We start from the raw sequence: 13,485 nt of genomic DNA on the forward strand, positions 1-13,485 counted from the left end.
CTGGCACTATGTGGGAACCCAGAGATATTTCCAGTGTGCAGGCTAACCAGGTGTGCAGCAGGTGCCTGCAGCTGCTTCAAATCTGCATTTTGCAGCTGGTGCTGCAACTGGAGTCATTGTGGAGCATCCACAAGGATGAGATCTTTCTGGATAGTACAAAGTGAAGTGGTCACATTGCAGATGTAGTGCACAGGCAGAAAGGGAATGGGTGACTACCAGACAATAAAAACACAAAGCAGATGGCAGGATGGATTCCTCGGATTCCATCTTCCTCCCCATCAGGTTTTCCGTTTGGTGTTGGGGGAGGTGATTTCTCTGGGGAATGCAAGAGCCAGGTCTGTGGCACCACAAGGTAGAGGGTGAATAGCAGAGATGGTGGTGCATATGGATTCCAGCAGCATAAATTTAAAAAGCAGGGCCTCAAAAGGTAGTAATGTCCTTACCAAAGAAGAACCAGGCAACGTGCCTCAATGACTACCGACCAGTGGCCCTGACTTCAGTCGTGATGAAGTGCTTCGAGAGGTTGACCATGAAGCGCATCACCTCCATACTCCCAGAACGCCTTGACCCACTGCAATTCGCATACCGCTGCAACCGGTCCACATTAGACACCATTTCCCTGGCCCTACACTCATCCCTAGAGCATCTCGAAAACAAGGACTCCTACATTGGACTCCTATTTATTGACTACAGCTCCGCCTTCAACACCATAATCCCTGCCAAGCTCATATCAAAGCTCCAAAACCTAGGACTTGGCTCCCCGCTCTGCAACTGGATCCTCGATTTTCTGACCAACAGACCACAATCAGTAAGAATGAACAACAACACCTCCACAATAGTCCTCAACACCGGCGCCCTGCAAGGCTGCGTACTTAGCCCCCTACTCTACTCCCTGTACACACACGACTGCGTGGCAAAACTTGGTTCCAACTCCATCTACAAGTTTGCTGACGATACGACCACAGTGGGCCGGATCTCGAATAACGATGAGTCCGAATGCAGGAGGGAGATAGAGAACCTAGTGGAGTGGTGTAGCGACAACAATCTCTCCCGCAATGCCAGCAAAACTAAAGAGCTGGTAATTGACTTCAGGAAGCAAAGTACTGTACACACCCCATCAGCATCAACGGGGCAGAGGTGGAGATGGTTAGCAGTTTCAAATTCCATGGGGTGCACATCTCCAAAAATCTGTCCTGGTCCACCCACGTCGACGCTACCACCAAGAAAGCACAACAGCACCTATACTTCCTCAGGAAACTAAGGAAATTCGGCATGTCCACATTGACTTTTACCAACTTTTACAGATGCACCATAGAAAGCATCCTATCAGGCTGCATCACAGCCTGGTATGGCAACTGCTCGGCCGAGGACCGCAAGAAACTTCAGAGAGTCGTGAACACCGCCCAGTCCATCACACGAACCTGCCTCCCATCCATTGACTCCATCTACACCTCCCGCTGCCTGGGGAAAGCGGGCAGTATAATCGAAGATCCCTCCCACCCAGCTTACTCACTCTTCCAACTTCTTCCATCGGGCAGGAGATACAGAAGTCTGAGAACACACACAGACTCAAAAACAGCTTCTTCCCCACTGTCACCAAACTCCTAAATGGCCCCCTTATGGACTGATTTCATTAACACTACACCCTGTATGCTTCATCCGATGCCAGTGCTTATGTAGTTACATTGTATATGTTGTGTTGCCCTATTATTTATTTTCTTTTATTCCCTTTTCTTCTCATGTACTTAATGATCTGTTGAGCTGCTCGCAGAAAAATACTTTTCACTGTACCTCAGTACACGTGACAATAAACAAATCCAATCCAATCCAATCCAGTCAGGATTACTCCCAGTGCCACATGTTAGTGTTATCAGGAATAGGATAGACCAGTGAATGCATGGCTGGAGAGATGGTATAGGGGGTAGGCACTGGGACAGTTTCTGGGGAAGATCAGATCTGTACAGGTTGCAGCCCAGCAGGACCGGGAGCAATACCCTTGTAGGGGTATTTGCTAGTGCTGTTGGGAGGGCTTAAACTAGAGTGACAGATGGATGGGAACCTGTGCAGGGAGATAAGAGAAGAGAACCAAACAAAGATAGAAATAAAGACAGAAATTAGAAAGAAAAACGTGAAAAGAAAACATTAGTGGAAGTGGTCTATAGGTTTCCAAAGAGTAGTGGTAAGATAAAGGATGGCATTAAGCATGAAATTAGAGAGGCACGTAACAAGGGTGTTAAAAGTAATCAGGGTGACTACATATAGATTGGGCAAACCAAATTAGCAACAGTACTGTGGCAGATGATATCCTGGAACCTGTTGGTGGTTTTTGGACGAGCACGTCAAGGAACCAACGAGGGAACAGGCTATCAGAGATTTGATATTGTGCAATGAGAAGGGGTTAATTAATAATTTTGTTGTGTGGGGTCCTTAAGGGAACAGTGACCATAACATGATAAACTGAAAAAGTTGGATCTTAAACTGGGGTCCCAAATCTGAACATAGGAAACTACAAAGCTATGAGGGGCGAGTTGGGGAAGCTAGATTGGGGAACTTAAAAGGCATGACTGTGGATAGGCAAGCTTCTAATTTCCATGTTGCACAGTATTCAAAGACGAAGAATGAGAACAATTCTTTGAAAAGGTATTGTAAAATTAAGCAAAGTTAGGTTAATTAGATATACAATGAAGAATATTTGTTAATATATTTGTGAATATTTGTAACTGTAGGTTACAAATGAAATTATTTCAGTGTCTATGAAAAGGATGGTGTTAGAAAATTTCAGAGCAAAGGGCACATTTCTGGCACTCGGATCAAAAGAATGCAATATGCATTGGTCATTTGAAATAAATTTCATTGGATCATTGATGCTGATGAGTATACTGACACAAGGTGGATAACTAGGGCACTAGTGAAAATAATCGGAAGAACCCGAGACATGCAAGTGTCAGCATAGCTGAAATTGCACCCATCCTAAAAATTCAGGAAATGAGACCCATGCCAGTCTTTAAACATGCTTCAACTGGAATTTATGTCAGAGGACTGGTTGTTAAGTAATAGGTTAAGAGACATTGCAATTAGTTGTCTCATGTTAAGTATCCATTAATTGACACTGATATGTAAAGGGGCTTCAGGTGGCCACTGTCAGGTGGTGTGTTAAGAGTTTTGTGCAGAGGCTGTGGAAGTGAAATAAATGGTGTTTGGTGAAAAGGAACAAGAACTTTAGATCCTTCATTTCACAGCAACTAAAACGTCTAACAATGGTAGCAGAGGATGGTTGCAGTGCAAATGTGAAGGTTTGAAAGATACAACTTTTCCTGATCAAACCAAGGAGTGAGTGAGAAGGAAAAAAAAAGATACATGGCTGAACTCAGGATAAAGATGGCTGGATATGACGATCCTCCATTATTTTCTGAAAGGGAATCGTACGACCAATGGAGAAGTGCAGTAGTTATGTGGACTAAAGTAACTGCTTTGGGAAAGAGAAAACAAGGTATGGCATTGGCTCTCTCTCTACCATATGGCAGTAAAATCCGATACAAAGTACTTTTGGAGCTGGAATTGGAAGAGTTAGGCTCAGAAGAAGGTCTGGAGACTTTATTACATTATATGGATAAGATTTATAAGAAAGATGACTTGTTCAGTGCGTATGAAGCATGGTCGGATTTTGATAAGTTCCAGAAAAGAGAGGATATCTCCATGGAAGAATATATAATGGAATTTGGCAGACTACATAAAAGGCTGCAGAAACACAATCTGGAATTTCCAGAGTCTGTGTTGGTCTTTAAATTATTTGACTGTGCTAGAGTGAGCAACATGGATAGGCTCCTGGTTGTGACAGGAGTTCAGCTTACTGATAAGGAGACCTTATTCGAACAGATGACAAAAGCTTTACAAATGTTTCTGGGGAAACATTCGATTCCGATGGCTCTGATGACCCAAATAGGTCAGCCTGCAAGAAGGCAGAATATGGAAGATACACTAGTAACAGGATGGCGAAATCATATGGCTACGAACAGGGCTCAAGACTATAGACTGAGACCGAGACAAGAAAATTATGAAGACAGAAACCCAGTTAGAACCTACAATAGGAAGATGAACCCCAGAAATGCACAGGGCATGATAAATCAATGTGACTCTCAATACCATTATGCTTTCAACTGTCCAACTCGTTATGGATCAAATCGTGGAAAAATGGATAGAGACAGGAATGGGTCCACCAGCAAAATTCCTTACAGACAATGGGGGAGAATTTGCTGATGAGTTTCGGGATGTGAGAAAACATGAATATCAGAGTTAGGAATATAGCTGCAGAAAGCCCATTTAGTAATGGTCTGTGAAAGAAATCAATGATATGCTTCGGAAAGTTTTGGCAGATCGACCAAATTGCAGGCTAAATTCAGCTTTAGCATGGGCAGTACATGCAAAGAATTCATTGCAGATGGTTGGGGGCCATAGTCCTTATCAATTGGTGTTTGGTAGAAATCCTAAAATTCCATCCATTTTGGATGACCAGCTTCCAGCTTGGGAGGGGACTACAATTAGCTCTGGTTTTGCTGAACATTTAAATGCATTACATAGCAGTAGAAAAGCTTTTTTGGAAGCAGAAGTCTCTGAAAGAATTCGCAGAGCTTTAAGACATAACGTACGGCCATCAGATGCCGTTTTTCAGCAAGGAGACATGGTATACTATGAGAGACAATTCTAATGAATGGAAAGGCCCAGGGAAGATCAAAGGCATAGATGGCAAAACAATTATTTTGCAACATGGTAATCAAACGGTTAGGGTCCATTCATCAAGGATAATGGGTACAGATTACAAATTTTCAAATTTAGACAGAGCAGACAGACATGACGAGGAACCAGAGTCATCTGGTACACATGTGTTACAGAACTATGAGGACCAATTAACTGATATAGACAGGGTTTCTGTGGAGGAACACAACACTTCTGGTGAATTAAAACAGGCCATTTTTCCGAAAGAACAACTGCCAAAAGTTGGTACAAGTGACATACTTGCCTGAAGGGTCTAGTCAATGGAAGGATACAACTGTTATTAGTAGAGCATGGAAGGCCACTGGAAAGTATAAACATTGGTTTATACTTGGTTGAAGGTACAGCATTCAGGGGAAGGAGTCAAGACAATGGATTGGGAAAACGAAGTTCAAAAATGGAGGGCACAGAAACAGTGCCAGTTCAGGTAGTACATCGGATAGTGAACAGGTCCGTAGGAAAAGGTCGAGAACTATTGAAAGTACTCCCACAGCAGAAGGGAAAGATCAAGCAGTAGCAGTACAGAACGAGATACCAGGCGGGAGAGGGGACGTAGTTTGTCAAGATCTCTGAACAGGAGTAAGACTACGAATACTAATAGGAATAGAAGCCCACATGCACGTGAGATTTTGGTGGCTTCAAATAAATTAGATGAAAAAGTTATTAAAGAAGCTAAACAGCAAGAATTGCAGTTGGAATGAATTTGGGGTATACACGGAAGTACCGGATAGGGGACAAAGAGCTCTATCCCACAGATGGATTTGCACGGAAAAGGTTCTTAAATAAGGCAAAGGCCAGGCTCGTGGCAAGGGGATTTGAAGAAAACTTAGATGATCAGGATTTAAGGGTAGATTCACCGACAGCAGGAAAGGTTATTTTAAAGATCTTCTTGGCTCTATTAGCCACAAAGGCATGGGAATGCAAATCTACAGATATAAAAGCTGCCTTTTTGCAGGGGCATCAGCTCCAGAGAGACATTTTTCTCCGTCCTCCTAAAGAAGCAGCTAACACAGAAAGGGTACTCTGGAAGTTGAACAAATGTGTATATGGATTAAATGATGCATCTAGAGTCTGGTATTTTTCAGTAAGGTCAGTTTTGTTAAAGTTGGGCTGTTGCCAGTTCAAAGCAGATCCTGCAATGTTTCACTGGCACTATAAAGGAAATCTTTCTGGCATTTTTATGATGCATGTCGATGATTTTTTGTGGGGTGGGACTAGTGATTTTGAAGCTATTGTAATTTCTGGTTTGAGGAAAGAATTCAGGGTTGGAAGTCAGGCTTCCGGTGCATTTAAATATATTGGACAGACTAAGTTAGGGGCAACTTTACGTCAGCAATCTTATTTGGAAAGCATCACCCCAATAGCAATTAGTCGTGGCCGAGAAAAAGACGCAATGGTTTCAAAGATAGAAAAAGAGCAACTGCAAAGTTTAATTGGGCAACTGAACTGGTTAGGTAGACAGACTAGACCGGACGTGAGTTTTGATGTCTTAGAGTAGAGTACAAAAATGATCCCAAAGTGGAAGACATAATAAGAGAAAATAAAGCGTTGGCCAAACTAAAAATGCAGGAGTGTGTTCTGAAGTTCCTGGTTTTAGGTGACCGTAAGCACTTGAAACTCATAGTTTATAGTGATGCGTCCTACGCAAATTTATGTGATGGGGTTTCAAGCGCAGGAGGTTTTATAATTTTCCTTTTGGGGAACAATGGTAAATGTTGCCCACTTGTGTGGGAAACAAAGAAAATAAGGAGCGGTAAAAAGCACTTTGGCTGCTGAGACGTTAAGCCTTGTAGAGGTGGTGGATATGGCTTTTTATACAAGTATGATATTGACAGAAATTTTGGGATTAGGGTAATATACCTATTGACTGTCACATTGACAATAAATCCCTGTGGGAAAATGTGCACTCTACAAAAAGTGTCAATGAAAAGAGGTTACGGATAGACATCGCAAGTTTGAAGCAGATGTTGGACAGAGGGGAAATAACTAAAATTAAACGGGACAACAGGAGCTATCAACTGTCAGACTGTTTTACGAAAAGACTGTTTTACAAAAAGGGGGGAGAGTTCACAGAAACTCCTGGATATTGTTAATGAAGAGCGCTTGTTTCTGTGACTTTTTTTTTTCTTTCTCGTCCAAACCAACAAAAAAAAAAAAAAAAAACGGGGGGGGGGGGGGGAGAAACTGTGTTTGAGTTTCTTGAAATTTTGTTTTCACCTAATTATTCCCCCCCCCCCCCCCCCAGGAGACTGTTAAGTAATGGGTTAAGAGACATTGCAATTAGTTCTCTCATTTATGTTAAGTATCCATTAATTGACACTGATATGTAAAGGGGCTTCAGGTGGCCTCTGGGAGGTGGTGTGTTGTTAAGAGTTTTGTGCAGAGGCTGTGGAAGTGAAATAAATGGTGTTTGGTGAAAAGGAACAAGAACTTTAGACTCTTCATTTCACAGCAACTAAAACGTCTAACATTGGTCACTGCCAATGAAAGATCATTGTTCAAAAAGAGGAGTGATTCCAGGTAGATATAACAGCCCAGTCAGCCTCAAATCAAAAATAGTAATATCTTATTGAGGCTACAATATTGATAAAATTCCTCACCTAGACGAGGGTTAATTAAGGATAGCTGGGTGAAGTGGTAAGGAGAGTGACAAATTTAGTGCTTCTTAAAAACCAAGTAGTGTCTTGATGAGGAAGACAGTGCACATGGATTTTCAAAGAGTGTTCGAGGTGCTTTATAGGCGGCGTCTGGTAGAATTTTAGACATCCTAATAAAGGCCCTGCCTTCTCATGACCCTCACCACCAGTCAGCTTTCCGCCTCAGGGGTAAGCAGCTTGTGGTCATCTGGGACTATGGAGGCTTTACCTTCACCAATGAAGGGTGTGTGGAATCAGGAATAGCAAGTTGGTGAAAAGGGCCATTGTGGATAATGGACACTTGAGCACCAATAGCTTGTACCAAAAAGCTGCTCTCCTGACAAGGGAGAGGCAGACGTACTGTTCTAAGGGAGAGTCAAGCTGTACTTCAATAACGTAGCTTGAATGTTGACTAGCCAAGAGTTAGGGATTTCCAAATATGGACTGAAGAATAATCGACTGACACTACACAAATTAACAGCACTGAATATCTGTTTCCTGGTGCTTGTGAACTTGGGTCTTCCTGCTAATTAAAGCATTTGCTTATTGTTACTGGGATTAAGTTACTGGATTTGTGGAAAGAATATCAGCCAGCGGCAATAAATATAATAGTTCCCAATGAGCTAGGCTGCATAAGTAATTAACTAAATGAGCCTGGCATGGGTAATGAATTAAAAAAGGACCAACTGTTTGGCTTCAATTTGACCTCAGATTTGCCAACATGTTTATACCATTTTCCTCAAGAAAAGGGAGATCAATAGTCACTGGCTCACTAAATAGGCACCAGGAATTCCCACCAATGCTAGCAGCCAGCACAAAATACATGAATTAACTAAGAAAAGAATAGAAATTCACTTTTTACAACACTTGCCTCTATAGTTTGAATCAAAACAAGTACTATACCATGAATGAGTGAATGTATTTTTATACTAACTGACTAACTTATTTATACAAAGGACTCAAATACAAAGGCTTTGATAACAATGAACTTTTGAACAAAAATAGGTTAAATATTTTCTGCTGGAATAACTGATACATATTTGACAAGTTCAACTAGCTCAGGATTATTTCACACTTATCATCTGTCGTTTAAAGAAAAAAAATTGGAAATACAACCCTAACCTTGCTATATCTGTAAGGATAGAGTGACTAAACATCTTAAATTCAGTTGATCAGAGAGCAAGCAGTTTTACAATGCAAAGCATGCTTGACAAGTCTGAATACTTTGAAGGTGTGACTAAAATGGCAAACAGGGAAATCTCTATGTACATTTTATAGATTATACTGAAGTCCCTCATAAGAGAGCTGAGGTTCATGGAACTGAAGACAAATTGTTGATCTGATTAGGAAACTGGGTGAGCAGCAAGGAGATATTGGGCAGATACTCTAGCAGGATAGGAAGTGGGTCTTCAAAGATCTATGTAGATGCCTCAGCTACGTACTATATTTATTAATAATTTAGATGATTAGAAAGAAGGCAACATCTAAATTTTCCAAGAAACACAAATATAGGCAAATTATAAGCAGTGTAAATGGAAGTTTAAAATAAGATATTGGAAGGAGAAAACTGTGGCAAATGGGAGGTCATCCACTTTGAACCCAAAAAAGGCTATACACTAGTAATTCCTAATTAGCAAAAAGGGACGTGGGGACGTTGAAGTACAGTTTGAAATTCCTTAAACAGAATACAAGACGAATGAATTGCCAATAACAGAAAGACGGACAGAAATCATGCTTTAGCTGTACAGAGACCCAATTAGATAACACCTGGAGTACTGAAAGTAGTTTTATGCATCACAGTAGGAAGGATATATTAGCCTTGAAAGTAGTGGTGTAGACTCACTGGAATGATACCTGCTCTCTGGGGATCGAGCTACAACCAGATTAAACAAACTAGTGCTGTATTCTCCAGAAAGGAGAAGGCCAATGGATGATCTGATTATTTAATTGGAGATCAGATGGGATAAATTGGGAGAGAAAATGTCCAGTTTCAAGGCAACAGCTCACCCCACCTTCTCAAATGCAACAAATGCTGCCCTAGATTAATGCCCACATCCCGTAAATTAATTTTAAAAAAGACCAAGGGCTGGGGAGCACAAGTCAACAAAATGAGCCAGATCTTTCAGGACTGAAATTAGTGAACTGTTCTTCACATAAAGGGTGGTAGCATTTTGGATCTTTCTTCCAGTGGCAATTGCTAATCCAAGTTGTGAAATTGATGTTCGTCAACGGTATTAAGGAATGATGGGACAAAGACACGTACATGGAATTAGGTCCCAGGCAACCATGATTTCATTTGAATTAGGCTCCAGGAACTAAGTCATAATTATTTATCTGCTAACATTATATGTCAATAATCAAAATGCATCTAAGAACACAAGTAGGAGCAGAAGTAAGAGCCTTTTGAATCTTCTCCACCATTCAATACAACCATTGCTGACCTTGGGTTGAAACGATTCCGACAAAACCAAAAACCTGTGTCGCAGCTTTAAATGTAAATATACTTACTGTTGGAAGGACGGAGATCAGAAATGCCAATTAAGCCATCTTCAAGTTCTGGGTCATTCAATGGTGAGCTGCCCAAAGTAGGAAATAAACTAAACTTTTGGGATTCCAAAGACATTGGTGAAAGATCTTTCAGAAATTGTGTTTCCAGCGAAAACAGTTTACCTGCATCAATTTCCTCATTCAGATAATCTATTTCGCCATAAAGTGGCTTATTTTGGTCTTTATCACTGTCACCATGGCAATCAGAAGCTCCCATATGCTCTTTTTCACCACCACACAGTGTGGTGGCCAAATGTTGGCGCAATTGCTCCAATCTACTGCGCAAATGCTGCATGTCCAAATGGGACTCATCCAGTTGATCAACCTCCATGGTTTTGGAACTGTTCAAACTGTCAATATCAAGCAAATCAGGAATAGTCTCCTGCAGAATACCAAACCTTGGTTGAACTGTTGGCTTTGTTGAACTGGAAAGATTAGCACTGATATTCTCCGATCCATTCCAAGGTAATGTACCGTCCAAGTCACATTTGGCAAAGGATGAAAATGAATTTTCCAACATTTTCTCATTTTTGCACATTTCCATTACAAAACCTTTAGACAGTTTCTCCTTCTTAATTGGAGATTTGGAGCGTAATCTGTTGAATGCCAAAAATTGCAGAGAATGATTGGATTCAGTCTCATCTGTTAAAGTTGCATTGCTAATGACATTTGTTTGAGAAGCAAAGTGGCAATCCTCACCAAATCCCATAAGTTGGGAATCAGGAGGAGGGAGAATCTTACTGCCCAATGCTTCATTTGTATCACAATCTGTAACTTTGTCACTGAAGCAATGTGGTTCATGATCAGATCCAATATCTGAGAAACCTATTCTGGATTCCTCCCAATCACATTGGTATACGTGTTCTTCCCAAAGGCGATCAGGTTTCAGAAACTGGTTTCGCTTTTCATTTCTGATGGATTGACAGTTTGAGCTGGTTGGTTCTGCATCGGGATTGAGAGTGTTTTCACTCCAACAGGTCATTCTTTTGACAGGTGGCACAATCCAGCTTTGTGTTTCACCAAAGCAAAGAACAGTAGGATCGGGGGGAGTGTTCCTATTGATAGACCCAGTCAGATTTATACATGTAACAGATGAAGATTCTTCAGGCTGAACTTTGCCATTGGTATGGTTTTCACATTCTGGATGCATTAAAACAGGCTCCTCCTGATGCTTCCTCTGCGCAAGTTCAGATTCTTGAACTGCACATCTCCAGGAGTTCCTAATTTCTGTAACTGTAACAAATTAATTTTTTTTAAATTGAAACTCAAATAATAATAATCTTTGTCACAAATAGGCTTACATTAACACTGCAGTAACTGTGAAAAGCCCCTAGTCGCCACATTCCGGCGCCTTTTCAGGTACAGAGAGAGGGAGAATTCAGCCACAGGGAGAACGTGCAGATTCCACACACTGATCCAAGGCGGGAATAGAATCCAGGTCTCTGCTGCTGTAAAGCTAACCACTGTGCTACTGTAATCTGCAACCTGGAGATGTAAAATGTCTTACAAGGGAAAGGATGATCATTTCGGCACATCCAACCTCGCTCAAACCAAAATATTCAGTGCACATCTTCAACACCAACCCTGGTCTTAATTTATAACAAAAACATTTTTCATGTTCACAGACCATATAGTTATGACTTGAAATAGGGCTCTGTATTAACCTCGTCTTATCTTACATTTTCCAGATTCCTTTCCATGAAATGTCAAAAGTAAATAAAAATTCTCTTTGCAATTCTGGATTTCGGAATGCGAACCTAAAGGGAAAACGCTACGAGAGAACATTTTAAAGCGTGTTTTGGGAGTCGAATTTGGAAGCTCTCATGACAATCATCTGGGGGGGGGGGGGGGGGGGGGGGGGGATTCTGAAGAGAAAACCACAGACATTAACTTTATTCCGAGAACAGTATATTTGACCACAGTCATCTCCTGTGCTTAAAAGGGACTGTGTTAATGGGACCATCATAGATCGTACTTTGCGATCCATATTAATCTTAAATCTGTATATTTGCTACTGGCAGGGGGGTAAAAGGAGTATTGTGAAATAATCCGACTTTTCACATTCAATACATTTTTTTCCTCTCATTAAAACTCTGTTCCTCCATGTTTTATAAAAAAAAAGTTTGTCTTTTGAGCCAGGGTTCCATTCTGGGGTCTTCCTGTTCAGTTATAACAGTAACTGGGATTGTAACAGTACAGCTCCCCATTTATTTTGTCAATTGCTGTTCTGCACAGACCAGACATAGCAAGCATTGAAGCACACTGCAGGTGTCGACAGATAATTTCCCAAGTCTTTTCAGTCTGCCAAATAGCTAATTTAACAACATGCATTCAGAAACGTGAAATGTACCAACTGAATTTAATCTATGATAGTTCTGACTTTTACAAATTTAATTTGTATACTTCTCCAGGTGTGCATCCAGCCAGTCACCAACCTTGCACTCTAATAACTCCAGCTATCACCTAAACCAATGCAATTTAATTAACTGAATGTATCAAGCGTCAGCTTAGACAGCTGATTGAACAGTTTATAAAATATTACCCAGAAGCACTACGTTGTGCTTGAACAACAATAAGCTCCTCCTCTCTGAAGCTCAACTTACAAGATTTAGGAACTGAAAGTCACTGCTGCCTACACACGAGTTAAACCTGTGGGAGAGTCTAGGACCAGAAGTTATAATCTCAGAGTAAGGGGTCTCACATTTAAGACAGATGAGGAGGAATTTCTTCCGGGGGGGGTAGTGAATCTGCGGATTTCTTTACTGCAAAGCGTTTGTAGGGGCTGGGTCGTTAAGTTGTTCAAGGCTAAGAGAGAACGATCTTTAATCAGTCAAAAGGGTTATAGAGCGAAGGTGGGAAAGTAGAGTTGAGAATTATCACATCAGCACCAGTCCTGATCTATGAAGAAAACTGCATTTGGCTGATATATTAAATAGATGTCAAATCTGCCCCTTTCCCCAATACATCAGACACATCCAGTGACCTGCCAAACATTCATCCTTCAGTCAGCCACCAAAATTAGAACATGTAGCTTATGTCATTGTTGCTTTGAAGACATTGTATAATCTGTAACCATGTGTCTTTACATTAGTAATAAAGTTTTAAAGTAATCAACTTGCTGCAACAGGCTTGTTCTCTTGTACCTTGGTAATTTGAAGCATTGGAGTTGCTAAAGCTGTGCAAACTTGATGTCTCCTTCCAGATCCCAAATTCTTGGCTATTTTAACCATATTTTACATGTCATCAGCTCCAAAAAAAGCCCAGAAATCCAAGATACTGAAAAACTAGTAATTGTAGTTTTCAGAACTCAAGTATACGGTTAAATTTTAAATTCAATTCTAAAACGATCAGGAAGCTTACTCAAATTCTCAGGTGTCCTTGATAGCTCAGTTTGTGCAATGAAGGGATTGTTCGTCATAGAGACAAACGAGTCATGGGTCACATCTTCCTTTTCAGATAATCCAGGTGAATCTTTGCTGACAGTGTCGGCTATCTATGGGGAAAAAAACATTCACTAATAAATATGTATTTG

At 40.9% G+C, this 13,485-nt stretch overlaps 1 protein-coding gene across 4 annotated transcripts in view; it reads right to left on the bottom strand.

Annotated features, from left to right (window-relative positions):
* The window catches only part of haus6 (HAUS augmin-like complex, subunit 6), a 66,921-nt gene that overhangs the window by 8,825 nt on the left and 44,611 nt on the right, over nt 1–13,485 (bottom strand). For 2 of the 4 annotated variants that reach the window (XM_072517523.1, XM_072517522.1), the window contains exons 15-16: nt 13,314–13,446; nt 9,915–11,186 (exon numbers count right to left, since the gene is read on the bottom strand). In XM_072517523.1, coding sequence (XP_072373624.1) covers nt 9,915–11,186; nt 13,314–13,446 — 1,405 coding nt within the window. The remainder of the gene's footprint in view (nt 1–9,914; nt 11,187–13,313; nt 13,447–13,485) is intronic. The other 2 variants (XR_011949240.1, XM_072517524.1) reach the window with 2 other exon arrangements.

Source organism: Scyliorhinus torazame, chromosome 9 (genome assembly GCF_047496885.1).
Source record: "Scyliorhinus torazame isolate Kashiwa2021f chromosome 9, sScyTor2.1, whole genome shotgun sequence".
Classification (NCBI taxonomy): domain Eukaryota; kingdom Metazoa; phylum Chordata; class Chondrichthyes; order Carcharhiniformes; family Scyliorhinidae; genus Scyliorhinus; species Scyliorhinus torazame.